The 21685-nt window shown below is 39.1% G+C and overlaps 2 protein-coding genes across 5 annotated transcripts in view; both read left to right on the top strand.

The window, feature by feature from the left end:
- LOC125236331 (two pore calcium channel protein 1-like) overlaps positions 1-10230 on the top strand; it is a 31448-nt gene extending 21218 nt beyond the window's left edge. For all 4 annotated transcript variants that reach the window (XM_048143085.1, XM_048143087.1, XM_048143088.1 and 1 more), the window contains 7 exons: positions 276-444; positions 1733-1903; positions 3098-3293; positions 4398-4503; positions 5635-5741; positions 7040-7148; positions 7780-10230. In XM_048143085.1, coding sequence (XP_047999042.1) covers positions 276-444; positions 1733-1903; positions 3098-3293; positions 4398-4503; positions 5635-5741; positions 7040-7148; positions 7780-7889 — 968 coding nt within the window. In that variant the 3' untranslated portion in view covers positions 7890-10230. The remainder of the gene's footprint in view (positions 1-275; positions 445-1732; positions 1904-3097; positions 3294-4397; positions 4504-5634; positions 5742-7039; positions 7149-7779) is intronic.
- A 666-nt stretch (positions 10231-10896) lies between these two features.
- On the top strand, positions 10897-11754 carry LOC125236789. Its single transcript, XM_048143716.1, has one exon. The coding sequence runs from the start codon at positions 10897-10899 to the stop codon at positions 11752-11754; it is 858 nt and encodes a 285-aa protein (XP_047999673.1).
- The last annotated feature ends 9931 nt before the right edge of the window (positions 11755-21685 follow it).

The following is a 21685-nucleotide window of genomic DNA, read 5'->3' as shown; positions in this document are numbered from 1 at the left end:
ATTAAACAGTATACACGAAGAAAGATTGATAAAGTGTAATAGTTTGTACTGGCGCAACCGGTAGGATACGAATTTGCAATGTCATTTTTACTTATGCCTTTCTTCTTGTTGGGTAACAAAACAGCGGGTTGACAAGAAGGCATTTCAAGTGAACTTCAACGAATCGACTTGTTAGCACAAATTATTCTTATAACTATAATGCATAATGCACAACCAAACAATTAAAATGCTTGATTTAAAAATAACGTGAATCCTTAAATATTATCTTTCCACAGTATTCCTGATAGAAGCAGCCCTCCGTATGATGGCGTCAGGCGTGGCAGCGTACCTGGAGAGCGGGTGGAACGTTTTTGACCTCAGTGTGACCCTGCTAGCACTTATGGGGGCAGTCATGCTTACTATAGCGCCTAAACTGTATATCGTCGTCATATTCAGACCTCTAAGGTAAAATACCCTATTACATAAACCTCCTCCTCCTTGCGTTGTCCCGGCATTTTCCACGGCTCATGGGAGCCTGGGGTCCGTTTTGACAACTAATCCCAAGATTTGGCGTAGGCACTAGTTTTTACGAAAGCGACTGCCATCTGACCTTCCAACCCGAAGGGTAAACTAGACCTTATTTGGAATTAGTCCGGTTTCCTCACGATGTTTTCCTTCACCGAAAAGCGACTGGCAAATGTCAAATGACATTTCACACATAAATTCCGAAAAACTCATTGGTGCGAGCCGGGGTTGGAACCCGCGACCTTCGGAACGAAAGTCGCAGGTACTTACCGCTAGGCTACCAGCGCTTACCCTATTACATAAACCTGTACAATAGATATTTCAATTCCTTAAATTCTACCAAGACGACTTTCCATGAAAAGAACTTGAAAAGTACAGTAAGCTGCAAAATTGGATGGCGAATTTACCAATGAATTCATAATTTCTCCATGCTATTTCACAGCGCACTGTACTTTTAGAATCTATTTTCTGAACTCCTCTAACAATAACCTACCCACAAACAGTAATAACAAGACAACAAACTACAAAAAATTCTGCTTCCGAAGCGGCATGTTATAATTATGTGGTTATATGTCGGATAACACAATATTTTTACGATTTTTATCATTAGATATTAAGGACTATGTCATCTATGACAAATAGAGTAACAATATAAATATGAGCGAGTTTAGTAAAACTTTGTCGACTGCTGTAAAGTCGTTTTGTAAGTTTGTTCATATAAGAATCTCGAAACAAACCTCGTCTTTATCATTTGCGAGGAAGTAGGATGTATTAGGAAGTATGAAATCATCATTCACTTGCCCTTATCCCAATTAAGCTAGGAACATACTACGCGGACGTCCGTCGTAAATCGACCGCGGACGGGAATCTGGACAATGGAAATACACATAACCGTGCAAACTATCGGTCGACGGACGTGGCCGTGGCCTTGAGCGCATGGACGTCCGATCGAAATCTGGCTCGCTGGATGTTTTGTTCCGTGCACACTGATCGGTCGCGGTCGCGGTCGATTTACGACGGACGTCCGCGTAGTATGTTCCTAGCTTTAGGGTCGGCGCAGCATGTCTTTTTCTTCCGTACTTCCATATTTCCATCAGTCACTTGCGTTCGTCCCATATCATATCTCACGCAGTCCATCCACCTTTTCGGCTTTCCTCTCCCACTTCCTCCATCTACACTTATCCGTTTTACTAAATACACATATAAACAATTTGGCCTTTACTTTCAGGTTAATGCGTCTCTACAAGCTAAAGAAGCGTTACCGCGACGTATTCGGCACACTAGTGCTACTGACCCCACTGATGTCGTCAGCCGGCTGCGTCATGCTAGTCATGTACTACTTCTTCGCTATCGTGGGCATGGAGCTCTTCGCGGGGCTGGACCTTAGGAACTGCTGCGTGTAAGTTCCGCTACTTGATGGTAGATGGCGTTGGTGTATGTCGCGTAGAAGTTGACTTATTGATTAATAGATGGCGCTACTCGTCTTAAATACCAAAAAATATTCCCTTTGCTACTTCTGATATAAGTCATCATCATCATCATGTCAGCCCTTTATCGCCCACTGCTGAGCATAAGCCTCTCTTCTAGTACGCCACTTGTCCCGGTCCTGAGCTAGTCTCATCCAGGTGTGACCCGCAACCTTGCGGATGTCGTCCACCCAACGAGCTAACGGATGCCAAGCGCTTCTTACGTCTGTAAGCGGCCACCATTCCGTTAACATTTTAGTTCACCTACCATCACTCTGCCTAGCAACATGTCCCGCCCAACTCCATTTTAGTTTGGTAATGACGAAACCAACGTCTTGCACCTTGGTGCGACGACGGATCTCGACATTCCTTACCCGATCTCGAATCTTGATACTGAGCATGGCACGCTCCATGGCTCTCTGTGCAACTCGGATCTTATGCACAGCCTTCTTAGTAAGCGTCCATGTTTCAGCACCGTAGGTCATGGTGGGCAGGACACATTGGTTAAAGAGGCGGGTCTTCAGGCATTGTGGAATGTTAGCAGGTTTGAGGATGTCCGCCAACTTGTTAAATGCCGCCCAACCCAGCTGGTTTCTCCTAGAAATCTCCTTCTCCTGGTGTGTTTTGTCAAAAGATAGAATAAGATATAAGTAGAAGTAATTTAACCCATGTAGACTATCAATGAAATAGAGTCCGTCCAAACTAACTCTGCAGCTTTGACAGCCCAGGACGTGCAAGTATTATCATAAACGCCGAAATATAAAATCACGACGTAGCACTTCCTCGTTCTGTGCTATAAAATTCGCTGCAGAGATATCTTCGGCCGACTTTTTCACATAAAGATTGTTACTTAACGATAGATGGCGTTAGTAAATTTACGATTTCACGATGATGGTCGGCATATCGTCAATACTTTTAAAAAATCTCGTATCTTACGCTGCTCCTCAAAGTTAAAACGCATTAAGTCTATATGCATTCCATACATACTTACTACAATTTTCTTTTCATTGACAGACGAAGATACAAGCTTTTTTAAAGTAGTGACGATATGTCTTTTCTACATTTAATTCTTTGTCTATAAACATATGCTTAAAAAAGAAACTAAGCAAGTTTTTATTTTATTTCAGAAATACAACAGTAGAAGACTTCTACAAATACTCAGAGAACAGCTCAACCGCTCTCGGATACTACTATCTGAACAACTTTGAGAACTTGATCACGAGCGGTGTATCACTTTTCGAGCTGACAGTTGTCAATAACTGGTTTATACTTATGAACGCTTATGCTACTGTCGCGGGGCAGTTTAGCAGGATTTACTTTATGGTAAGTTTTAGCATAGAGAAATAATTATGGGAAGAGTTGTAACTCCGTACATCAGTAAATGCAAGTTATTTTTAGTGACATCTAGCGTCATTCATGCGTCAATCACGCGTCAACTAGCTTAAATTATCAGTACCACTACTCGACACTAGGTGTCAACAGTGTCTCGTCTTATATTACAAGCAGAAGGGATTGAAAATAGAGTACTGATTAATACTATTGTAATATTATCTAAAAATCGTTGAGCATTAGACTAGGTTCGTTGCGACATCTATTGACACACATTGACCTTGCTAGCTCTAATGGAAGAGTAGCGCATAACGACCCAGCCGTGGATTGGAGTTCACTCAAGGCAGTGATTTTTTCCAGTTTTTTTAAGCTTAATAGCATAAATTTCAGACGTTTCTGAACTGTTGGATACAAAATTAATTAGTCACTTGCCAATAGATGGCGCTGTCAATCGTTACTAGTAGGTACTAGTACTGGTTGCAGATTACCGGATTTAGCTTTAGCTTTAGCTCTAGCTGTAGCAATTATTTTACTATCTATCGATCGAACAGATCTAACACACATTTCTATTCATCATAGCTTTCATCTCACTCGTTTCATAGGCAATTATTTATAGATATTTTAGGTATATACTTTCATCTCTGTACAATATTTCTTTTTCAATCAATTATGTGTTATCGTGATCTGATCTGGTTCCGGCAGAATATCAGTGATGCTGCCTCAGGGCGTAGCGTAATACTGAGCCGTAACCCTTTTGTCTTATTGCGACGCGCACAGTATCATAGTACGCTATGGTAAAAATCTGTGTAATTTCCTGTTTTCCAATTTGCTTATTATGTATTCTAATTCTTTTTTGTAAATTATTTCTTTTGTGTATTCTGTGTGTATTGTGACAAACAAATAAACGTATATCCATCCATCCTATCCATACTAACGATTACTAGTAAGCCCTGATTTTATTTATTTTGTAGGTTTATATATCTTCTAACAATGTGTTTCGATAAATATTTTTTTCCGGGTGCCTGACTGCCTGATCAGACAGGTTTCGTCACTTACCAATAGATGGCGCTGTCAGTTTAAGTTTATGACTTGTTACAGGTGTTCTACCTGTTCACGATGGTGGTGCTGACTATTGTGGTGGCCAGCGTGCTGGAGGCCTTCCGCTTCCGTATTCAGTACAAGCGCTCCACTACTAAGAGAGATGGTAAGTTCATCAAATGTCATTAAAAGTGGTATTCTATCTGAGGAGTGTCTTTTCAAAAGGGCTTATTTCCATTTTTTCTTTTTTTTTAAACTATGAATGCAGTTTTTTTAGTATAGAAAATTACGTGTTGTTTTGAGATTAAAGCTCGATAAGTCTCGCCCTGATCATTAAAAAAAAGAGTAACATCAAAGTTTAGAACACATTTTGAAAAATGTGTAATGATTATTTATGTGGATAAACCAATGTATGTAGTACAACAACATTGATATCAACTAACTTAATACAAAATCCAAAAATTAAATAAAACTATTTTAAAATAATAACGTTTACGCTACGAGGCCACAACAAAAGGGCTTAATTCCCAAAAGTTCGCATCAAAAGTGCTTAATTCTCAAAAACATATGGTAATTAAATATTTATTTAGGTACACATGTTACGTTTGATGTAATCATAGCATTAACGTCAACTTACAATATTACAATTTTGCAAATTAAATATTAATTTCAAAATCAATACCGTGGAATTATGCTTTTCTCGATTTCCCAAAAAAAGTTCAAAGTGGAAATAAGCCCTTTTGAAAAGACACTCCTCATCTGTCCAATCCACTTTGTCTAGTGCCTATGGGCAATTTCAGAAGTTGGGTCCCCCCAATTAGCAAAAGTTGTTAACAAAAATTAACTCGCTGTCAGTTTTGTCACGACAATTAAGCATAAAAATCTGTCTAAAAATTTATTTTCTTCACATTCTAAATGTAGATTATCGCTTAAAGTTTATGTAATTAACACAAAAACAATGTTTTTGTAGAAATGTCATGCTTAATTACCGTCACAAAACTGACAGTGAGTTAATTTTTGTTAACAACTTTCGCTAATTGGGGGGTCCCAAATTCTGTAAATGCCCCTATGATAAAATAAATTTGATGACTTCATCAAGTTACTAGAAAGTGACATTTTTGATCGATTCGATTAATAGTATTTATTTATTTATTTATTACCTGGGTGAATCAACTTTTTCTTGCCTGTTATTACCATGGTTACGGTCCCCTGAGTCACGCTGGTTTTATGCAAAATTATGCTGAAAGTTGATTCACCCACCTACGAATGACATTGAACTGTATTCTTTGGTGTGCAGAGGAGAAGTTACTGCACGAGGAGGTGCACACGAGCTGGGAGGAAGCCACGAGACTCGGCGCCGGTGGGGAGTTAGCTGATGAGCTGCGGCCCTTCCTGCCTGCAGGGGTAACAACCTTCGCTGTACACAATCTGTAGATCGTACATACATACAAACATACATACAATCACGCCTGTATCCCATACAGGGGTAGGCAGAGAACATGAAACTACTCCAGTTTCAGTGCCACTCTTGGCAATTAAGGGGTTGAAAGAAAACGAAAATTGTGACATAGCAGTGACAGGTTGCCAGCCTCTCGCCTGCGCCACAATTTAATCCAAATCCCACAGTCGATTTCTACGACACCCACGGGAAGAAAGGGGGTGGTGAAATTCTTAACCCGTCACCACACGGGCGGGTCTGTAGATCGTTTCATTCACAAAGACGCATTTGACTAGTTTTGTCAGGCTATTGTTAAATAAAAATGTTTATTTAAAAATACATAGAACTTGCCAAACCTAGTGAATGACGGCAGGCCGGCCCAGATACCGCCGGGGAGACAGTGTGATGGCGGATCTGCGTCAGCTACAAGCCGATAATTGACAGGAAGCTGCGCAGGATCGGGATAAGTGGCGAGCTCTCGTTTTTTAAGCCAAGATCCTAAGTTAGTGACATGGGGGGCGATTTTTGAATCTCTGAATCTGAAAAGTAGATTAAGTATATGTATATATATTTTTTCTTTTTTCCTTTGCTTAAGACAACAAGAGTCTTTTACAACTCTAAAGTTATTTTAGTTATTCGTTTTTTTTTCTTCATGTATAATTTTTTTAGATGTACTTTGACACTTAGAGACTCTATACATCTCTAACATCTCTTATTAATAATCATAATAGCTTTGTACTTTGTATAATTTCTTGTTTTATTTTTTTTATGAATACTTTTGCTTATTAAATTGTATCTTGTTTTTTAATGCATGTTAATTATAAGATGTAATGTTTTGAAAAGAAGTGGCCCGCCGAGTTTCTTGCCGGTCCCATAGTGGATACCCTCCTCCAACTGAGGGGGGACTGAAATCTTCTCGAGGCTGAGGCGTAGGGTTAGAGCCGGCGTAGTTTTATTTGACGTTCATAAGCGCATTGTAATATGCCTACTTGGAAAATAAATATTTCATTTCATTTCGCATACGGGAGTTTGTCACTAAAATACCGGTTGAAAACGGTGACTTGCTTATTATTTTCAGTGACAATTTTCTGAATTCGAACGCGTGAGACTCAAAAATCGGCCCGATGATCTACAAAATTCTTGAAACTTGCGAACGCGATGTTTAAGTTTCAACTAAAGCAAAAATGGCTTAGTAGCTGCCAGCATAAGAAACGGAATTTATTTTCTAAAGATCGCCTATATAATCATTCTATTATGTTTCCAGAGTGAAGTTACATTCATTGGTTCTCGACCGCGTACGAAAGAGGTTCTCCAGCGGCGTATGTACCACCAGGACATTCAAAAATGGCTGGCAGACGAGGATGACAACGAAGGTAACGCAAACACTTAACATTGACGGCCGGTCTGGCCTAGCGGATAGTGACCCTGCCTGTTAAGCCGCGGTCCCGGGTTCGAATCCCGGTAAGGGCATTTATTTGTGTGATGAGCACAGATATTTGTTCCGGAGTCATGGATGTTTTCTATGAATACATATAAGTATTTGTGTATATATATAGTTGTCTGAGTACCTGCAACACAAGCCTTCTTGAGCTTTCCGTGGGACTCAGTCAATCTGTGTAAGAATGTCCTATAAAATTTATATTTATTTACTTATTTATTTATATTTAACATCCCTACTCTCACTGCAAGTACAAACTCAGTATGAATGAACACTTATATGAATGAAAGGACGTTCGAAAATCAAACGCTAAATTATTCTGGGTCTTACTAAGCTAAATTAACCAATAATACTTAACCCAAGCAAAAACATAGTAGCGTCATCTGTTGATTTATAATTTTCTCTATAAATTGGGAGTGTTCGTTCTATCTTCTTCCCTCATTTATGAAGAAATACAGATTCCATTCTAGAACCGAAAGTAATACAAAGTACGTTATAATACGTTATTTAATGTTTTGTTTTGTCAAAAAGTAAGAACTCAGAATTCCTTGATTCTCATTTCTCAGGTATCCCGCCCTCAACAACTCTAACCTCGAACGACCCGCTGGCCCCGCCTCTCATCCAGCAACCGGAAGCGGACACCAACCACCAGCTCCGCCCCGGCTACCAGTTGTAGACCCTGCCACACGCGCTCTACTGCAGGTTGCAGGGTGTGGTGTGCGCCTTATGATCCGGCGTCGTGAGCTGGCTGAATGCCACTTTCCGATGCCATTCGTGAGAAAAAAAGTATTGTCTATGATTTTAAGGGATGTTGCAGACACTAAACACAGTTCGGGATGCTTATACAACATTTTGAGGAGTCTGGGTAAGCATATAAATAATTTTGAATATTTCTGATCTGAATGGTAATAGAGCCCGTATAAGCTGTCTGGATTGCAAAATCTGTGCGAAATTTGCTTGGTGAAATAATGTTTGTAGAAATATGAGTAATTCCCGAAAAGTTTGTGCATTTGGATCACGTCTCCGATTTTGATAAAAATTCGTAGGCTGATAGAATCCAAGATGCTGAGCAAGATCCACTAGATGTCCCAAAATTTCCCAGGTAATTTGTATGAAACCCTCCTTTTTTGTTACTAGATTTCTTTATATTTTCGGTACCAAAAAAAGAAAGTTGCTCATGGTCTCTATCAGCCTGCGAATTTTTATCAAAATCGGAGACATGATCCAAATGTACAAACTTTTCGGGAATTGCTGATATATACCATTGTCGTCCTTATAATATTACATACAATAGGCATATTGATAAATACCTATTATGTTTCTTACTATACCACATAATTTAAATTTTATGTAACTACTGTAAAAATAATTAACATCAGCCCATCCCCGTCAAATAATATAAGTTTCGAAAGACGGCATAAATGACTTGATATAAATGTGTACTAGTGAGTTTGACTATAAAATAATCGAATCATTAATTTATTTTAACATAAAGGATGAATGAATGTATAATAATGAAATAATAATAACAAAATATGTGTAACATCTGTGATAGAAAGGATTCAAAGCGAGATTTTTATTTTTCGTTGTATTTTGAGGTTGTTTATTTTATTATACTTTTATTTAATTTAGACTTGAGCCAGTAGGAACAAAATGAGATTTTATATTGGGTTGTGTCAAACCTTTGTGTACATTAAGAGGGCTTTCAATGTGAAAAATAATGAAATCGCAAGCGAGCGTTTAATCATACCGTGTGTGATATCACACACGAACGTGTGTAGTCACCAGTAATAAAAAGTAACAAAAAACACTAAATTTTGACACCTCACAAAGATTTTTATTTTATAACCTATAAATTAACTAACTTTTAGGTTATAATATAATTTCTTATACCGGTACTGTATTTGACACAACCCACACTTTATTTGGTTGTTAATTTACCAAAGTTTGATTTATAAGTTATAAGAGAAACTATTTTAAAAGGCAGCTGATTCTATTAGAGAATTAGATAAAAATATATAGTGATTATTAGAGATTGCCTTCATAGCTATAGTATTAAAATGACTTAATACTGACTTTAGGTAGACTAATCATGTTCGTACACGCGCTGAAAATATTAGCTAATAATATTAAAAACTTGAAATGAATTTACTGAATAAAAATACAATAACATTGATGTTTACTAATGAATGTTGCAACAGTTATGGCAGCAAAAACCTTTCTCATATTTTGTTTTACTATGAGACTCGTATAATTATAAATTGCATAATACTTTTTTTATAATTTAGTTCTAAGAAATGTACACTCTGGCATTATTATTGTAAATATAAGCCTTATCCAATGACCATAAATTGAATAATTTTATTTATTTGATAGATGGTAGATAGTCATTCTCGTGATAAGTGTGGACCATATAGAGTGTTATAGATATTTTACGATTTAAGTTTTATTTGTTTGACCGGACGATATGTTTATTATTATTGTGCTAAAATATTATAGTTCTATTCAGTATTATATGTGTTAATCATGTAAGTTAATGTCAGAACTGCAACTTGTTTAACTCAACGATATTATTTGGAATTTTTCGAAATATAATGTTGACTAAAAGTAAGTATTGATTCTGTTTGAAAACCTACATTACCAACGTGTATGTCACTAAATAAAAATATGCAGAAATCTCTGGACCTCTCGTTTAAACTCTTCATATTTAAATGCTAAAAAGTTCTAAAAACGACTTGAAATGTATACAGGGTTATTTTTAAACTATATTCTACTTATACTTCGGATTGGTTTTCTCTGTCCAAATGTCCATTTTGTACACTTTGTAAAAGCTTTCATAAACCAAAGTCGTTACTAACTCAGCCATTAAAGCCATTACTAGCTAAATAAATTAATAAGTATTGTTTATAATGTAGGTAGGTATTCGTAAGCGGAAGGCCTTACTTAGAGAAATCATTTGTCCGTCTCACCTCCATGCTGAAAAAGGATGAATGATTTAAGCCGGCTATAAAAATGCCTTGAAGAGAGAAACGAAGGTCACGTGAGAGAAACGAAGGTCACGTGACGCGCGTCAAATCGTCCATACACACTTTTCGTTCGCTCCGTGATATTTATTAAAATACGAAGTATTTAGCTGGTTTTGGAACAAAATTAGTTTTAAAGTTTACTCGTAGCATCAGTGGTTATTACAATTGAACAATAATACGGCGTGAAAACGTAATTTGTAGCACTAAATTGCAGTTTTAAAAACAGTACAGACTTATTGCGGTACGGATCAGCTGAGCGGTGACAGCCAATCAGCTGTTAGTATCTGCGTGTGCGCGTTATCAGTGCGTCAGTGACACTCACGGGATTTTACACCTTATTACTAAGACGCGCAGGTCGCTTTTGCAATGGCAAGCTGTGGCGGTTGTTTTCAAAAAATAACCGACGGACGGTTTTTGAACTGCAGCAACTGTCGAAAATTATACGACCTCGTATGTGCCAATGTCCCGGAGGACACTTTTACCGGCATGGGACTGGACATAAAGTACTCCTGGAAGTGCGTTGAGTGCAAAAGTGCCGAGCCGCGGACGGACAATACAAACACGCCCGTACGCGGAAATAACAATATAAATATGTGTCGTGGTGCGCGTTCGCAAGTTACTCTAAGCCCCGTGGGGCATGAGGGGGACAGCTCCGTCATGGAAGTGTCGTACAACGACGGCAATTCGTCTGTCGCCACGCCGCGTGACAATGGTCTAGATGTGTCCCGTGTTGCGGACTCGCAGGGGCTTGCCGCCGAGCTGCGGCTGTTTCGCGAGGAGATGCGCAGGATGTGCCAGGAGATGCGCGCTCTTCGTGCGTCTTTGGATGGCCTGACAGCCAGAATCGACCAGTGCGACAGGCGGGTCGACAGCTGTGAGGGGCGCATCGAGGCGCTATGTGCCCGTGTCGAGGCGTTGGAGAGCAGACCTCAACACAGTGATGCCGCTCCTAGCGCCTCTCTCGCGGAAACTGTCTCGCAGCTCAGGTTGGAGCTCAATGATCGCGATCAGGAGCTGTTACTAAATGACATCGAGATTAGTAGTGTGCCGGAGAGTAGCGGCGAAAGCACGATGCATATAGTAACAGCCCTGAGCAAGAAACTGGGAGTCGAACTCACCGAGCATGACGTCGTCGATGCTGCGCGTGTGGGGCGCGCGCCTCAGTTGCAGGAAGGTACCCAGGAGCCGGCGGGGCGGCCGCGGCCGCTCGTGGTGCGCCTGGCGCGCCGGGCCGTCAGGGACCGCCTGCTCCAGGCGGCGCGCGTGCGCCGCGGGGCCACTACGGAAGGCACCGGCATTCCTGGCCGGGTCTGCACCTTCTACATCAACGAGCGGCTGACTCCACACAACCGGCGTCTCCTGTATAGGGCTCGGGAGCTGAAGCAGCAGCACTCTTGGCGGTACGTCTGGACCAGAGACGGCAAGATCTACGCGCGACAGCAGGCGGGCACGAGCTCGCCCCGGCACCGTATTCGCACAGAATTAGACCTAGACCGTGTTTTTAGCTTACGATAGGTTTGATCACTATAATATTCACTTGACGTTTAGCCTAAGATCACTTTCGTTAGCTATAACTCGCTTCTGTCTGTCACTGCTACTGCTGCCGCTCACTACTTATTACACACTTGAAAAACTTACACTGAACTGGAGGATTTCTACTACACCTAATACTTGCTTCAATAATCTGAATACTACATCATGTATATTATTTACTTATGCACAACCACATGCCGAAACACACATTTACGCTTATAACCTCAAACACTCACTGCACCCAATGAACACGCTCGCTACCTATGCAAAACCGGTTATGTTATGCCGCCCGCTTATCTACTATGAGTACTATGTTTTTCACCATTTTATAAAATGACTAAAAATCTGCTTAGAATCGGTTTGTTCAATGCGGGCTCATTAGGCACTAATCAAGACAATTTTTTAGCGACCTGCGTTCGATTGGACATGGATGTCTTAGCAATAAATGAAACTTGGCTGAGAGGGGGCGATGAGGGCCGGGCCCCTGTGATACCGGGGTGTAGGCTTCGCCACACTCCGAGACCACAGGGCTTGCGCTCACGCGGCGGGGGGGTTGGTTTTTATATCAAACGAAACGTCACTGCTCGTAACTTGCCACACCCCGTAGACCCCAAACATAAGTCAGTTGAACAAATGTGGGCACTCATGACGCTACAGGGAAAAAAAATAGTAATAGGCACAGCTTACCGTCCACCTTGGCAGGATGTTGACCTATTTTTGGACGCCATATCGGATACAATTAGCTCACTTAATTGTTATGATCATTTAATACTGCTGGGTGATTTTAACATTAATTTATTTGATAGTAATGATTCCAAAATAACAAAATTTAACAATTTTTTATATAGTTTTAATTTAGCACAAGTAGTAACTGAACCAACACACTTCACAAATACCAGCCAGACACTGATCGACGTTGTTTGCACTGATTTACATGCCAGAAAAATTAATGTTGAGCATGTCGGGACTCTCTTTGGGCACTGTATTGTTATGTGTGAGTTCAGTATAAGGCGAAATAAACCACAGCCGTACACTGTACTGTACAGGCCCCTTGACAACATTAATCTTGCACTTTTTGATACTGCCTTGCGTAGTGTAAGGTGGGATATTATGTCTGAGTTACCTAACGTTAATGATAAATTGGAAGCATTATGCAAGTACATAGTCTATTTATTTGACTTATATGCACCCCTAAAAAAAACCATAATAAAGGGCCCTTCATATCCTTGGATAACTGACACGGTGAAGTTAATGATGCGTTTGCGTGATCAGGCTGCCGCAGACTATCATAAAACTCGTTCTGAGAGTAAAAAACTGTATTACAAAGACCTAAAATCCACAGTAAACAAAGCCATATATAATGAAAAGACTGCGTTTTTTAACCAGAATATAAATAATAAAATAAAGGAGCCAAAATCCCTCTGGAAAAATTTAAAAACGACCATTCTGCCTAAAAATAACACTGAACTACCATCTACTTTCAATGACCCGGATGTAATTAATAATCATTTTTTGGATCTACCGCTGACATCACAAGTTACAATTTCACAGCTATCCTACTTTGAATTCCACAGGTTCAACAAGTCTGTGTTTCATATTGAACCAGTTAACACCGAGCAGATACTTAAAAATGTTTCTAAACTGAAATCAAATGCAGAAGGTCATGACTTGATTAACTTGAAAATGCTCCTGATGACGTTCCCATACACTCTAGACTTGTTGACTAATGTAATAAATACTTCTATTTTAACATCTACTTATCCTGACATCTGGAAAGTAGCCATCATACGCCCATTGCCCAAAAACACTAATCCATCAGAGCTAAGGGACTTGAGACCTATTAGTATATTGCCGTGTATATCTAAAATAATAGAAAAAATTGTGTGCACACAACTTAATGAGTACATTGTAAGCAACTGTATCTTACCGGATGTGCAGTCAGGCTTTAGGAGGGGGCGTAGTACAGCCACAGCCCTGCTACATGTCACGGATGATATACTTAGCGCGCAAGATAAAGGCTTGTGTACACTGCTCGTACTGCTCGATTTTTCTCGGGCATTCGACTGCATACATGTAGATTTGTTGCTATCAAAGTTGAGTTATTACGGATTTGATAGTAGTGCACTGCGATGGTTCCATAGTTATCTCACTGGAAGGTTTCAATATGTTAAGTTAAGCTCAAGTGATGGATCAGTCAAGATGTCAGAAAAAATGGCCGTCTCCAGAGGCGTCCCACAGGGATCAATACTCGGCCCGATCCTGTTTATCTTGTACACTGCAGATATGGGAACACGCATTACACACTGCAAGTATCATATGTATGCAGACGACACGCAGATATATATATCTTGTAGGCCTTCTGACATTGACAGCGCTATACAAAAAATAAATATGGATCTTGCAAGCATTGCATCGTGGGCTTTAGAGAATGGCTTAATGCTCAATGCCGCTAAAACAAAATATTTAATATTTGGCACCAAAAAACAGCTCAACAGCATCAGGCCTACCAGAGATGTAATGTTGTCAGGGGAGCCCATTGAGAGAGTCTATGAGGCTCGAAATCTAGGTTTAATTATGGACAGCTCACTAAGGTATGAAAAGCATGTTACTGAGTCTGTTAGAAACTGTTTCTACCGGTTAAAATTATTATATAACATAAGACCATTTATCAATGAATCTCTGCGCACTCAGTTAGTCGAAGTACTTGTTCTGTCGAAACTAAATTACATGGACTTAGTGTATGGTTCTTGTCTCCTAGCAAAAACGAAACGACTCATTCAGCGGGTACAAAATGCGTGTGCTCGTTACTGCTTCAATATCCCACCAAGAGCCCATGTAACTCCGTTTTTGAATGATCATAACATTCTTAAAATGTTGCACCGTCGCAAACTTCATCTGGCTTGTCTTCTTTTTGGTACGATTAAATACAAATCTCCGTCATATCTTTTTGAGAAGCTATCATGGATGTCCACTCGTAGATCGTTAGGGGCTCGTAACTGCAGTGTTCAACTGGTGACGCCTCGACACACCTCAGCAGCATTTCGTGGTAGTTTTAAGTACTTGGCCAGTCGCTGCTGGAACAACATTCCTCCTCCCCTCAGGAACCTGCAAATTAGTATCAAATCTTTTAAAACCAAACTTCAGTTATGTATACTTCAGCACCAGCGGCAGCAGGAAGCTTTCCGAAATGACACAAGTTTTTTGTGTTCTTAATCAATACTTTCAAGTAACTGTGTTAAGTGCTTGCTACAATTTGTACAAATGAGCAAGCCAATTAATTAGTTAATTAGGTAGTAAAAGGCATACCTGTTTTATGTCCTTTCTTTACAGACACAGCCAAAGCGCACTTGTTGATCTCGTGTCCGCGTTTTCGCAATTTATTGCCGCATCGTAACTTGTGGGTATAATTGTTGTAACCCAATCGTCACTTATATAGGTGATAACTGTATGCATATTGTTTCTTGGCACTTCGGAGCACACACGCTTCGGCAACGTAAACGCTTTTGTAACAAAGAACTTAATCAATGTATTATTGCACTTATTTTTCCGTGTAACGAGTTAACGTTATGCTTGTTCCATGTAGTTATTACTTTTTTAGCAGATTGAACTGTTTGAAATGTAGAATTGTAATTTTATATCAATCGTGAAACGTGCAACATGGTTTTCGTTTTCTCAGTTCTCAAATGTCATATGAATGTCATCATGACACCTAACCCATCGTGCAGCGCGCAGGCGCAACAAGATGGCGTCGACCCAAGAATGACAAATGGGCGCGTTCAAGTTATATTAAGGCCGTGTTGCACGTTTGCGTCCGTGGCCCACAAATGGTGTCGCCGGAAGACCAGCGCTGACTGTATGGTTAGCATTATGCTGAGGCGGGACCATTTCGTGGTAAACGATAATTTTTATATTATGTTTTAATAATTAAATGTTTGTATTTTTAATACCTATTGTAATTTACCACGAATAAACGATTTCTATTCTATTCTATTCTATTCTATTCTATTCTATTCTATTCTTGAAGCTTCTGACGATAGGGCCATCGTAAAAAAACTTCGTTTGTTCGTTTATTTTTAGACGGTAAAGCGAATTTTTCACTAAAAAAGGCAGCAAATTTTAAATATATATAGGGGCGAAGATTAATCATCCTTATTTAAAAAATATTTTAAGCGGGAACCCGCTTAAAATATTTTTAAATATGTATGAGTCTCACGGGAGTTTTATAATTAATCATCCCATATAAAATTTGAGTTTCGCGCCTTTTTTTAGTGAAAAGATTGGCTTGACCGTCTATATATTTCGATGTTCGCGGTAAGCCCTCTGATAAAAATAGTATCTGTAATAGTAACAGTATTTTCGCTTGAACGGGTAACTAACAAATGAATTTAAGCAAAGCGCTATAGTATGATCACGATAGGCGAAAGTGTAGTATTCAAAATGATCAATTAAGTATAACCTAGTAATTTTCAATCAAAGTCATAGATATCACCCTGTATAAGTTTTATTGTCATTAGTAAGTCTTAGAAAATCAATTAGAGTCGTAATATATTTGCTTATGTAGTTACAAAAGTATTATTTCTCATCATTCCCATGATATATTATTTTGTGATAATTTGCAAAACATATTTTTAATCATTGTTTATTATTTATTTTTACTACTTACTATTGTAATGTTCTTTGAAATGACAGTCAGCAAGAAAAAGTTCATAGATTAAAATACTATTGATATGGTCGATTGAATAAACATGCCTTATTCTTCTAAAAATTATAAAATGAGCAATTCCCGAAAAGTCAACTATGTCACAGTGACGTTATAAATTAGATTGTATGAAATCTCTTACTGCTTGTCATTTTGACATGGTTGTAGATTGTAGAGTGGCCTAGGGTTCCAATTGGTTGACGTACATTTGGATCACGTCTCTGATTTTGATAAAAATTGGTAGGCTGATAGACTCCATGATGCCGAGAATGATCCACTAGGTTTCCTAAAATGTCCTAGGTAGTGTGTATGAAATCATCCTTTTTGTTACCAGATTTCTATACATTTTCGGTAACAAAAAAGGAAAGTTTCATACAAACAACCTAGGACATTTTGGGATACCTAGTGGATCTTGCTCAGCATCATGGATTCTATCAGCCTACCAATTTTTTTTATCAAAATCGGAGACGTGATCCAAATGTACAAACTTTTAGGGAATCGCTGAAATACGTTACAATTATAATAAATTTTATGACATGAAAAATTATTTTACTTTGCTCTTTTTTCTTGCCGACTGTATTTATGGTTTGTATGTGATGTCTTCCACTTCTCTTGTCTGTGGTTTGTTTCACTTTAAAAATGTGCACACTTTTGGTTGATGTTCATTTGACAGGGACAAAACTTACGGATTGTACAGTCAACAACACAGCTGTGTATACAGACAAAGTGCCAAAAATATCTATACAGAACTTTATTACCTGTACATAAAGGTGTGTATACATATTTTTGGCACTTTGTCTGTATACACAGATGTGTTGTTGACTGTACCTGAAACGGGGTATGTAGTCAAATGCACAAACGCTTACGATAATATCATTAACATTATCGTTGTTAGCTATCTCTATCGCTCTTCTGTATACATTTCGATTGGCGCCTAGCGTCAACGATTGTCATTTTGGCTAAGCCGGTAGATGGCGCTATACGACGTATATGCGCTACAGTTTCAGCTAAAACTATAACTAAACCGGGTAAATCAGAAGTCTATTTTTAATTCCCTGTGTTTGTAATGTTCGTTGTAGACTTGAGCATTATATTTTTCGTCAGTCGCGAGCGACATCTAGCGTCAAGTAGCGGTACTGATAAATCCGCTACTTGACGCTAGATGTCGTTTATGAAAATAATAGGCAGTAAAATAAGACTATGAAACCAAAACCTTGTTTCTCACTTTTTCGTCTGCTGCGGTCTGGCAGTCTGGCCTAGCGTATCGTGCCCGATTTTGCCGAGTAGTGACCCTGCCTTCTAAGCCGCGGTCCCGGGTTCGAATCCCGGTAAGGGCATTTATTTGTGTGATGAGCACAGATATTTGTTCTTGAGTCATGGATGTTTTCTATTTATATAAGTATCGTTGTCTTGAGTACCCACAACACAAACCTTCCTGAGCATACCGTTGGACTCAGTCAATCTGTGTAAGAATGTCCTATAATATTTATATTTATTCATATTAGCGAGTCTGTAACAGTATGTATCGTTTTGTTAGAGGTATAAATTATTAGCACGTTGGCTACGCACCCTGGAGGCATCAACCGAAAGTGTGCCATTCCTACACAGTAGGGTCGATTATCGCCTGTATACGCGAAGATTACCGCATAGAATGTCAGTATTAGAATGAATTTCATTTGTCACGTTGTTGAGTCGCAAAATAATTGTAAATGAAGTGTTGATATTTATAAATAAAATGCACTTTTAGATAATGTCGTCTTTTATTTAATTGTTCGAATGCATACCTATTATGCCTACCTGCAGTATCGATCCAGAGGCCGTGAGTTCTAGTCTCACCCGAGGTAGACATTTTCCACTTTTAATTTTGAGCAAAGATATGTTACCTGGAGGGCGTTTTTTGAGTCACGCATACGGGATTTTGTCACTAAAATACCGGTTGAAAACGGTGACTTGCTTATTATTTTCAGTGTCAATTTTTTTAATTCGAACGCGTGACTCAAAAATCGGCCCGCAGTTCTAAAAAAAATATTTTTCAGATACCTCTATGTATATGATAAATGGGCCCTAAATTGCCCTAATTTTTATTCTGACAAACCCAGTTTGGCAATTCTCGCAACAGGGGTGAAATAAAAAAATGTGTATGGGAGATCGAGCCTTCGTGGCCAAATCTTTCAAAATTACCTTCTTTACTGACAAAGCTAGTATAGTCAGAAATTTAAAGAGTGACAGGCGGTTAAAGTAGCGCCAGCTTATGTGATAAATGTCAGCTTCCTCAATCAGTGCCATTGCCATCCACCCGCTCTCGGTTACCTCACAGTTACCGCCTGTCAAAAACCAGTCAACCTGTCATATCTCTTTTTTAACTATAAAACTTCCGTGAGACTTAACATTTAAAAATATCCCCCCCTCCGCCCGCCCTCAGCAGCCGCGCACGCAGTATGCGTCGCGCTCTCGACATGTAAAGACGGGGTCGCTACTCTTGAAAAAGATCCTCGAAAATGGATCGAAACATGTCGAACGCTATATCGACTTAACACGTATGGTACGCGTTTACCTATACGGATAGACTGTGTGCGTAGGAACGCGCTTTCTTTCGTATATTTGATCAGCTGATCGCCATTGTCCCAGGTGTGGTTGAAGTAAATAAAAGCCAATATAAATACTTGAAACAATTTACTAATACAACTAAGTTCATTAACATTATCCTAGTTAATCCACGTAGCACCAAATACCGTACCATTGAGCGCACACAATAAATAACACTGTCATGAAAAAAAAAACTTTTGGTGCTTGCACACGGTGCAAAGACGAGGAGTGCACTATCAAAAAAAAATTACTAGGACTAATATTATACTTTTGGATAAGATTAATGCTGCATGGCATAATGTCTCAAGTATTAGTTACATGCTCCATGTGCAAGCACCATTAACACTTTCGCAACCAAGAACCCGCCTAGTGGGCACTCGTAAACTTTTCTCAGACGCCTGAGAACTCGCCCAGCGGGTTCTCGCCATACATGCTGGCGGCATTTTTTGTCTGGTAGTGAATGTGTTAGCATATGAGAAATATTATTAACCTAACAATTAAAACAAGAAGAGTACGAGTTATCAGATAATTTGGAACGGCCAAGGACTTCAAAATATCTGAACACACGAGGTAATTTTTCTTCCCTCACATATGTAAAGGGTTCGAAACGTCGGTATGTATAAATTGATTAAACGCATAAAATACGTTTCCATAGTTTAATTTCAAGTGTAATAATTATCACTCTGAAGAAGACAATAGTAAGAGGGGTGTGTAGATATTTTTGACTACCTTATCCGTTCAGATATATATGATGGCGACTGTACAAAATACTAACATCCTTTTTACATATTAAAGCTTGCGTCTTGTTATTGGCTGTGCGCATGGCTGAATTTGACTGCTGCCATTTGTCAAATATTAATGGGCGCGCAGCCTGTGTCTATCCATCTCAGAAAGGTCATTAGTACTTACGCTTCAAGTTAAAACAATAAAGTGTTACTAAATGAACATTCTCAAATTTTTAGACTTTTGCTACCGAACCCGCCTGGTAGGCACTCGTGAACTTTGCTCAGATAGTGACAACCCGCTAGGCGGGTTCTCGCCATACAAGCGGGCGGTTATAGATAACTTCCGGTTTCTGACAAAGTGTGGCATTTTTTGGCTGATATTGAATGTATTATCAGAATCTGAAATAAACGTATTAATGGCAGATATAGCTATGGACCCTTCAGATAAAGAAAGCTACAAATATAAGCTAGGTAAAGCCTGACCTTATATAAGACCACGCGCCATATTGCGGAATTTCATTAGAACCATTTTCTACATACTATACTGAGCTGTCACCCCATACACCAGAATAACAGCGCCCTCCTGACAATAGTCATAATATTATGTTATATTTCTGGTCAGACTTTAATAAAAGTGAACGGGCTCAATGAGGTATAAATAACATTTATTACCCGTTATTGTGGCTACAATTATGTTTTAAGTTTACTACCGAAATGCGGGATCTAGAGAGATGACGTCACGTCTGTATCTTTAGATATTTAAATAAATGTAAACTAAATGTACCCTCAAAAGGCTCCTTAAGCCAGTTGAGGGTAAATCAAAACATTAAACGACCAAATAAGGAAGTTAAAAACAGCGACAGTGACACTTGGTTTTGTATTTGGTTGGTTAACACTTTCGCAATCAAGAACCCGCCTGGTGGGCAATCGTGAACTTTGCTCAGATGCCGGAGAACCCGCTGGGCGGGTTCTCGCCAAACAAACGGGCGGTTATAAATTACGACCGGTTGTTTACGTAGTGCCTGAGTGTTAGTGAACGTGTTAACCGACATATATTGTAACTACCCGAAAATGTATAAATGATTTGTTAACGTTTTTTTAAGTACCTTAAAGTACAGAGTATAGTTAATGTACTTTATCAAACATTAGGAACATATGTATAAGCAAGAATTTACATGTAATTACAGCAAAAACGTTATATTTATCTATTGAACCCTTGGGGAATGTTTTACTGGGAATTAACTATACAAATACAGTGACGCCATACCTTATATTTTAGAAACTATAAAACAAATATTATACATAAGTTCAGGAACTTAAAATGAAGATAATAAATACATTTTGACAATCGTACAGTGAGCAGCAGTTTATTTTTAATGTTCTTACGTTCGTAATACATAGGTAATAGGCCCAAGATCTATAAAAAAAAAATAGTTTCCTGTATCCTCTAACAATGCAACCAAGAACCCACCTGGGGCCCATTTCTCGAACGATATTAGGCTAATAATATTAGTCCACGAACTGTCAAATCCTATATATGGGTTGCCATGACAACACACTAATATTATTAGACTAATATCTTTCGAGTAATGGGCCCCTCGTGAACTTTGTTTAGATGCCGGACAATCCCCTGGGCGGGTTGATAACTTCCGATTTCTGACGTAGTGCGCCATTTTTAGGGTTCCGTAGTCAACTAGGAACCCTTATAGTTTCGCCATGTCTGTCTGTCTGTCCGTCCGTCCGTCCGTCCGTCCGCGGATAATCTCAGTAACCGTTAGCACTAGACAGCTGAAATTTGGTACCAATATGTATATCAATCACGCCAACAAAGTGCAAAAATAAAAAATGGAAATAATGTTTAATTAGGGTACCCCCCCTACATGTAAAACATGTGATATATTGT

The sequence above is a fragment of the Leguminivora glycinivorella genome, chromosome 19, assembly GCF_023078275.1.
Source record: "Leguminivora glycinivorella isolate SPB_JAAS2020 chromosome 19, LegGlyc_1.1, whole genome shotgun sequence".
Taxonomy (NCBI): domain Eukaryota; kingdom Metazoa; phylum Arthropoda; class Insecta; order Lepidoptera; family Tortricidae; genus Leguminivora; species Leguminivora glycinivorella.
The sequence above is the reverse complement of the archived record's forward strand: the minus strand, read 5'-3'. Positions and strand labels throughout refer to the sequence as shown.

What these genes read in the sequence shown, in the direction of transcription:
- LOC125236789 (XM_048143716.1), top strand. Translation starts at nt 10,897, where the DNA reads ATGGAAGTGTCGTACAACGACGGCAATTCGTCTGTCGCCACGCCGCGT.